Raw genomic sequence first — 9,092 nt, forward strand, 5'->3', positions numbered from 1 at the left:
CTAGGAAGTTCCCCAGGTGCTTCTGCTGTCGGTGGCCTCGCAGCAAATTTCGAAAATGACTGCTCTCTTCAAGGTTTTCTCAAAGGTAAACTCTTGGGGACAGCTGTTGTCACCAGCGGTACACCTGCTCGTTCAGGATTTTAGGGGGCCCATCCCGCTGTTTCCAGCCCAGCGTCAGGAGGGGTCCCACCCCTCCTCTCCGGCTACTCTGACCGCGGCGGAGTCAACCCCCACGGGCCCGGGGCTCGGACCCCCGCCGCTCCGCCTCGCACAGCCGGGCCGGCCGGTAGCAGCCACCGCAGGCCCGAGAGGCGGGGACCGTGCCGCTCATGCGCAGAGCGACCCCTGGGCCCACAAGGCGGAGTCCCCGCGCGCCCCCCGCCCGCCTTACCTCGCTGGACCAGGGTGGCCAAGGAGAAAGCGAGGCAGACAAGGAACGCCGAGCGCCAGGCCACCATGGCTGGGAGCAGGCGGAGGGCCCCAGAGGAGCACAGTTAGCGCGAGAGCGCCCGAAGGGGAGGCCGAGGAGGAGCGGGAGGAGGAGCCCCGCCGCCTCTGCAGGGTCCCGCCCAAAGCCCGCGCGCGCGCGCGGCGCGGCCCCGGGAAGATGGAGGTCGGGCGCGCTAGAGAGCCGGCGCCTGAGGGCGCCTGGGCTGGGGTTAGGCCGGGGGCGCGGGGCGAGGCTGCAGTATCGGGGGCGGGGCCGCGTTCTGGAGGCGGGGCTCCGGGCGAGGGGCGTGGCCTGCGGGCACCCGGTGGGTGGGGAGGTCTGGGTTGGGTTGGGCTGGGTCCAGCGGCAGCGCGCGGTCCGCAGACCCTGTCCCACCTCGGTCCTCGAGACCGAAGTCTCGGAGGTGGCCCCGCGGACCTGGAGCAGTGAGTCACCAGTGCCGGGGAGCGGGAGGCGGCAGCGCCGGTGGGCGCCGATTTCCTCCCGGGTAACCTTGAGAAGGGCTCTTCCCCTTCTGGCGTTGGTGTTCTCCCGGTGAAGGGTTGTTCCCTTGGGGCCCCTCCAGACACCGTCCAGCACGGAGCCCCGCACTCTGTCCCCACCCGCTGTTCCCTGCAGGAGTGAAACCCTGGCCGGAGACTGAAGAAAAGGACCGTTTTCGTGACTGGCTGCGGTCAACAAGCAGTGACACATCTCGAGAAAACGAGGCCGGGGGCGCCCGGGTGGGCGAGAGGGGAGGATGGGGGCGTCCCGGAGCCGAAGCGCCGCGGGCTCGGGAGACTGGGGGTAGGGACTGGGTCAGCTCTCCCGAGGCTTTGATGAATGCGCTGAAAGTGCAAGTTCATATCTGCAGAGTCGATCTCAAAAACGTGCTTAATGACCGACAAACGCGCTGCAGTCCTTTCCCATGAACCCCCGCAAACGGAGTCCGTCTCCCAGACCCGAAGAAATCAGATTCCGATACTGTGCCGACCAGCAAAATGCCCGCTGCAGCAGTTGATGGGAATGCTCCCTAGAAGAGCCCCAGCTGCAACCGGCTCTCGAAGACAAAGAGGAAGCGCTACTGCTCTCCGGAGTGGCAGCGTGAGCCTGTCCCTGCCATTATGCGGCACCGGCTGCCCAGGGCCACATCCTCCTTAGAGGGCGGCTACTACCACCTCCCCTCAATATCCATTCGGCAGCTTTCCTGTGCCCCCAACCCAGCCCTCGCTGCCATAGGCACCCCCCTCAGTGGCTCCCGCCAACCCCTAAGGAACAGTGGGGTGTGGGGTCTCCCTGAGATGGAGCCGAAATCTCCCGTGTGGCTTACATCCATTGCCCTGAATCTTAGGGCTGCAGAAACAAGACAGCATATGAGGAGTGGATCTTCCCAGGCTCAGGGCATTAATTACTCTATGAATGGAACATTATTCCATTCTAGCTGTAGAATTAACAGAAATAGCTGGTAGTTATTGAACACACACTATACACATGGCATATTCCAGGCATTTTACCCTTAATTTTTATTCCTCACAATGCCTTATGTATCATCACCTATTAACGAGGGAAAAGCAGCAAAATGGAGGTTCCTTGAGGTTGGGGAGTTAGCCAGGTCTAGTCTCATGTGTCAAAGGGGGAGGGTACCACTAGGAACCCCAGCTGGTGAATGGCTAAGAATGTGTGCTGTAGAGCCAGACCGGGTACAAATCCTGGCTAAACCCAATAAGGTTGTGCTAAGGATTAAATGAGATGGTGAAAAGTGGACAGCCTGCACACAGTGACAGAGGGCAGGGACCATTACTGGTTAATCTAGTAACAGCTAAGGAAATAGTGGCCACTGTGAGGTCAGGAGGTTACTGTCTATTCCAGGCTGTGGACATGCCCCCACCTTTGCTACTAAGTGCCCTGAGCCATTCCATAGGCCCTGGTGGTACCATCTGTACCTGGAGGGCACTAGATTTTCTGGTCTTTAGGAGTCTTCCAGGATCTGATGGGTAAACCCTGATGCATACACACTCATCTACACTGAGGAGGTGAGAAGCACGTAACCTCTAAGTTTGAGGCCATGTCAATCAATATGCAGTGGACAGTCACACTCAACTGGAACTCTAGCTGCTAAAGGTGCTACAATGCCATATGCAATAAGACTGTCTTCTAGCTCAAGAATAGTTCTCAAACTACACCCCGTGGGCTAAATCCTACTCCCACCTGTTTGTTCAGCCTTCCAGCCAAAAGTAGTGGTTGCATTTTTAAATGGTTGAAAAAAATCAAAAGAATGTTATGACATGAGAAAGTGATACAACATTCAAATTTCAGGGTTCATGAAGTTTATGAGAACACAGCCATGCCCATTGATTTTTGTATTCCCTATGGTGGCTTTTGTGCTGCCACAGTGGAGTTGAACAGTTGTGATAGAGACCATGGGGCACACAAAGCCTAAAATATTTACTGTCTAACCCTTACAGAAAAAGTTTACTGACCTTCGTTCTAGCAGATTGAACCATGGCAAGGATGAACATTAGCAGGTGATGATATGGGACCTTAAGAGTGTGCTCCTCTAAAGCGCAAAATGAACATAGATGACCTGCTCTGACACAGGAATAAGAACCAAAAGAAAAGGACAATGTTTATCATTGCGGCCAAAAGATACTCACAAATAGTTCCTTAATCAAAATATTGCAAATGTCAGAGATGGATTATCCTACCAGATACCTCTCCCTTTGTAAAATAGCTTATCTTGGTCCTGGTTTGTCTCTCAGTCTCTTGTAAGTTAGGTTAATGTGAGTTAGAGAGGGCTGATTTGCCTGCCAGACTGAAGACCTGCTGGGAACTTAGTGAGCCTCTCAGTCAGGTACTGCTATCCTGCTGAATTGCAATTAAACATGCAGTTGATTTACATACGGGAAATTGTACACTTAAAAACTATGATCTGGGAGCACCTCCCCAACTTAGTTTGGAAGTGTCTTTCCCAGGAGAAAAAAAATTATTATTAAAAAATTTTTTTCAAAGCCATTATCTGTGCTCCCCACCCCCACACATCATATATACTCCCCACTGCCAATGCACATGGGTTCAGGGACCCACTCTTGCCCAAGCCTGCCTTGTCTACACACCACTCCCTTGTTCCCACCCTCTTGCTACACCTAGTTCCTCCCTGAACTTCTCATACCCTGAAAACTGCCATCAATTGGAAAACCATTTGGCCTGACAAGATTCTCTCCTAAAAATGTCCACCTTTCCCAAGCTGTGGCCAGTGTGGCATGGATAAACAGCCACCAGGGTGGCCTGGGAAAACAGGAGAGGCACACATATAGGGCTGGGTGGGTTTACACCAATCTCAGGTAAATAGGATTATGTGGGCCAGCTAGGTATCCATGGGTCATGGGTTTACATACAGGAAATTGTGCACTTAAAAACCACGATCTGGGAGCACCTCCCCAACTTAGTCTGGAAGTGTATTTCCCAGGAGAAAAAAAAAATTATTATTAAAAAAAAAATTTTCAAAGCCATTATCCGTGCTCCCCACCCCCACACATGGTATATACTTTGGGGACAAAGACTATACTTTCAGGAATTGTTTCTGTAGTACATTACTAGAGAATGTTCTCTGAATGTGTAGAGCACAGAAAAATACAAAATAATAATAAATTCCAAATCAGCTGAGTACCTGGGTGGCCTCCCTCACCCATGATCAAAATCAGCTGTGAAAGGGCCTTGCCACCACCCCCACCACTGCTGAAGATGCCCATCAGGAGAGCACCACTGTCCATGCTGACAGCACCCTTTCCTGAATACCCACCCAGCCACTGATCCTTAGGGACCAGAGCCGAGAGGGAGTCCACACGGGAATGAGGGCAGGGACAAAGGCTTTGCCCCAACTCAAGGTCACCTTCTGTGCCCTGGGACCTAAAGCAGCTCTGCTGGTGCTCAGGGCTTCGTCTACCCTCCCACAGCCTTGGAGCTTAATCCCTCTAACCAAACCTGTTGGAGGGCCCTGGCTGGGTACAAAGGGACAGCACACCCTCCCTTCCCACCTCACTCCCCACTGTGCGGGGCAATTAAGAGACAAAGACTCACTTGCATCTCAATGGGCATGCAAACAGCCCTGGCTGGCTGGGGGAGGGGCGCATGGGGCTCTACAGCAATTTTCCCAAATGCCTGACTTCACAGTCAAGTTTCACCAGTCCCAGGAGAAATACAAAAAAATGAGGTTGTCGTGGCAAGTTTCCCCCCATAAAGCTAGAGTATTGACCTTTATCTTGAAATCATGAACTTGTTTTGGTATACAAAAGTCCTTTTATTTCGTGAAAAGATGGTAGTGTTTTGTTTAATATGCTTACTTTGCAAAATAAGAAGTTGGCAACCCTACCCGTCCCCAAACTGAAAAAAGAAAAGAAATCTACTCATTGGTGAAGTTCACAAGTCTGGGAACCGCTGGCTATCCCAATAATAGTCAGCTCACCCAGGCCCAGATTCATAGGAATTTTTGGAACACACCCCATATGTAAACAGAAGCCCTGAAAATGCATTCTAAAACAATGTTTCCTCTGATATTTTTTGAGTTGTAAGCACATTATCCCTTAGTCTCCTCCGCCTCTCCACAGCCTTCTTATTCTCTCCTCTCTTGGATTTTACAGTATGGCAAGGACAGGCAGGGCTTTGAATGCCATGCTAATGAGCAAAGATTTGGTTCTGAAAACAGAGGAGGAGCCACTGAACGCTTTTAAGCATGAAGCAGCAGCGACAGGGAACTGGTCTACAGGAGTGCTACTGGCATCATGTAGGGAGAGAGGCTGGGGACTGTGGGGCTGGAGAGAGGAGTTTGGATTCCTGGTGTGGACGTGGTGGAGGTAGCAACTGCCATAGAAAAGAGGGCCTGGGTATGTAGGCCTGGCCCAATTCTCAGGGCTGGGAAGAAAAGGAAGTCCAAGGGCGGAGACAGATGATAGGCAATTATTACTCTGTGTGATGCAGGTGGTTAAAGAGTTGAGCACACAGTGTGATGGGAACACGGAGGTGCAGCCCCTCTCCCAGTGCATGGTCAGCGTAGAGCTGACTCAAAGAAATAATGGTTTGGCCTGCAGACGGCAGGGTGTCCTGAGAGAACCGCTGAAATGAGAGGAAGTGCAACACGTAGAATCGAATTGACTGGAACCAGGTCACACAGGACTTGCAGACCGGGTGAAGATTGGGCTGTACTCAAAGGCAACCATGAACCCCCAGGAGTGTTAAGTGGGGATGGGGTGGTACTGCCGGGTGATAAGATCAGATTGATGTTCCATGATTTCATTTATCCATGGAGTCTCAGGACTCTGTTGTACAGAACCCAGAAAATGCTGCTCTAGGTGACAGGCGCCATTAGAGTGAAAAGCTGGGGAGAGTGGAGAAGAGACAGAGGCGGGGGAGGAGAGGGAGGAGGCAGTGCAGAAGTCCTGGGAATGCTTTGGCTGGGCTCAGGAGGAAGGGTGAGGTGGCGTGGAGACTCTCTGGCTCTGCCTGCTTGTCCCAGAAACAGCCCAGTGTGGTGGATCAGGAGCAGCGGCTTCACAGACAGCAGGGTCATCTTCCATTGCCATGTTTCTGCAGAGCAGCACCCCCCTACCACCACCACCACCACCACCAATCACTCCTGTCTTACATGCAGCAGAGTTGCTCACTCCCAAAGGGGACCCTCTGTAATGTAATGCAACAAATTTCAATGAGATAGGAATCATCTCATCTTTTTTGATTCCTGTTAGGATTCCCATTGGTGGTTTGAGGAATTTTCTTAACACACCAACGACCACACAATAGTGATGATATTGGCAATTATGGCCATGGTGACTATGATCCCAAAAGAAAAGAAGACGATGCCGAAGGCCGGTGAGTCACGACTTCGTTTTAAGGCTCATTATCACGGGAAGGCGTCCTCTTCCTTGGAAATCTAAATGCAGAACACCCAGCCATCTTCAGGAAGCCTGTGTGTGCCAAGTCAGGCAGGGCAAAACCTTATACCTGCATGTTTTCCTAATGTGAGAGACTGCTCTGTAAATTTCTTTCTAGTGCTCAGTCGAGTTAATATGGAATTTGCATAAGCACTTGGCAAGAAATAACGTATGTCTCTGTAATATTTCCGAGGCAGTATTTTCTCCTCCAAACCCTGACCTCTGTAGGAACGGGACTTAACATTTGCCTCCCAAATGCAGAGTAGGGCTGTATTTAACTTACCCAGTGAAGTCTCCCCTAAGCACTCAGGGGACTCAAACCGTAGAAACCAACATTTGGTCTCTTTGAATTAAGTCTTTTCATATAATTGAAGCAGCCCAAGAAACCTCCCAGAAAATGTTTCGGAACACAAATGTGGAATGGGGCATCCAATTAACAGCAATAACATTTTGTTCAAAAATACCTTTTGCAGACATATTGCGATGTCCAAAACAGAACTGCCCATTGCCGGCCCCCAAACCACTCTGCTCCTCCCACAAGTGTTCTCCTATCTTAGTAAATGGCACCACCAATCTCCCAGTTGCTAGGGCCCCAAACCTTGGAGGCAGAAGTTCCCCCCTCCCCTGGTCTCACTCACTCCATTACCAAATCCTGAGAACTCTGTCTCCTAAAGTCTTGAATGTGTACACTCATCCCTGCCCTGAATAACTGCACAACAGCTTCCTCCAGCCCGTTTTTTTTTTTTTACCCAGCAACCACGGGAAGCTTCTTAAAAAGTAAATCAGATCATGTTGTTCCCTTGCTTAAAACCCTCTAGTCTCATGTCCCAGGCCTTCCATCTCACTCACAGTAAATCCAAATTTCTGTTCATGGTCTACACAGCCCCACATGATCTGATCAGGCCCCTGCCTCCCTATTTAATTCTTCAACTCATTCCAGCTTCCCTTCTACACTGCCTCCCGCCCCACAACCGTCACCTCCCTGACCCCACCACTCCACCTGTCTGGAATAACTTCCCTTCCTTCCTTCACCTGGCCGTTCCCAGTTTATCCCTCATGCCACAAAAGAACATACTGTTCCCAGCCTAGGAAAGGCTCAGGACCCATCCCTTCTACCCTCACAGACCCTATGCTGAGTCCACCTTAACACTGAGCTTTGAATCCAGATGTGAGTTCAACTTGCTTTGCAATTTGCTGTCTCCTCACACTGGTCCCGTTTCTCAACCCTAGCAGCATGACGGAATCTTTGAGGAAGCTTTTTTTTTTTTTCATTTAAATTGAGGTAAAATTCATATAATATAAAATTAACCTTTAAATGTGTACAATTTAGTGGCATTTACTACATTTGCAATATTGTGCAACTATCACCTCCATCTAGTTCTAGAACATTCCCATCACCCCAAAAGGAAATCCCAGACACATTAAGCAGTCACTCCCCATTAGCCCTCCCCCAGCCCCGGGCAACCACTAATCTTTCTGTCTTTATGGATTTTGCCTATTGTGGACATTTTGTATAAATGGAACCATACACTATGTGGCCTTTTGTGTCTGGCTTCTTTTGCTGAGCGTAACGTTTTTGAGGCTCGTTCATGTTCTACTATGTATCAGAATTTCATGTCTTTTATGGCTGAATACTATTCAATTGTATAATAATACCACATTTTGTTGATCCATTCATCAGTAGACAGATATTTGGGTTGTTTCCAATTTGGGGCTATTGTGAGCAATGCTGCTATGAACATGGATGTACATACAAGCTTTTTGGTGGACATGTGTTTTTATTTCTCTTGGGTATACGCATGAATTGCTGGGTATCAGGGAAGCTTTGAAAACCACGTTTGCCAGGGCTCTACTCTCCAAGTTTTCAATGTACTTGGCCTGAGGTAGGATAAGGCATTCCTATCCATCTAAAAGCTGAGACCATGGCAGGGCAAACTAAGGCCAGTGGGCCAAGTCCCGCCCACTGCCTGTTTTCATGTGACCCCTAAACAAAGAATGGTTGAGAAAAATAAAAACGAAGAATATTTTGTGACACATGAAAATGATGTGACATTTACTTTTTAGTATTTAAGTTGAGAGGCCAAGGTGGGAGGATCACTTGAGCCCAAGAATTCCACACCAGCCTAGGCAACATAGCAAGATCTCATCTCTACAAAAAATAAAAAGTTAGCCAGGCATGGTGGTGTGCACCTGTAGTCCTAGCTACTTGGGAGGCTGAGGCAGGAGAATGACTTGAGCCCCGGAGGTCAAGACTGCAGTGAGCCATGATCACGCCACTACAGTCCAGGCTGGACAGCAGAGTGAGACCCTGTAACCAAAAAACAACAAAACAAAACAAAACAAAACAAAAAAGTTTCAGTATCCGTAGAGTGTTATTGGCACACCCACTTGTTTACATACTGTCTATAACTGCTTGTGTGCTACCAGGTCAGAGTCGAGGAGAGGCAACAGATTGTATGGCCCTCAAAGCTGAATATTCACTATCTGGTCCTTTACAGAAAAAGTTTGCTGGCCCCTACCTTTGTCCACTCTCAGTCCTCTTGTTACTAGATCTTTCAGCAATGGTGGGCATCGTTGATCACTCTCTACTGCCTGAAATACTTTCTTCAACTTGACTGCTGGAAACCTACTCTTTTCCAGGGCTGCCTCTCTGCAGCTTGGGGAAGTACTACTGAGGGTGGATCTGTGGGTTCCAGTGTTCAGCAGCTAAGGCACTTGCCCTCTCTCATTTGGATATC

General features: G+C 49.9%; 1 protein-coding gene and 1 pseudogene across 6 annotated transcripts in view; one reads left to right on the forward strand and one right to left on the reverse strand.

The window, feature by feature from the left end:
• Positions 1-712, reverse strand: part of CD99L2 (CD99 molecule like 2) — a 131,861-nt gene extending 131,149 nt beyond the window's left edge. For 3 of the 6 annotated variants that reach the window (XM_004065010.5, XM_055376078.2, XM_019019312.4), the window contains exon 1: positions 392-712. In XM_004065010.5, coding sequence (XP_004065058.1) covers positions 392-458 — 67 coding nt within the window. In that variant the 5' untranslated portion in view covers positions 459-712. The remainder of the gene's footprint in view (positions 1-391) is intronic. The other 3 variants (XM_019019313.4, XM_004065009.5, XM_019019314.4) reach the window with 3 other exon arrangements.
• A 3,273-nt stretch (positions 713-3,985) lies between these two features.
• On the forward strand, positions 3,986-4,096 carry LOC115932607 (uncharacterized; annotated as a pseudogene).
• Positions 4,097-9,092: the final 4,996 nt, after the last annotated feature.

Source organism: Gorilla gorilla, chromosome X (assembly GCF_029281585.2).
Source record: "Gorilla gorilla gorilla isolate KB3781 chromosome X, NHGRI_mGorGor1-v2.1_pri, whole genome shotgun sequence".
NCBI classification, from domain to species: domain Eukaryota; kingdom Metazoa; phylum Chordata; class Mammalia; order Primates; family Hominidae; genus Gorilla; species Gorilla gorilla.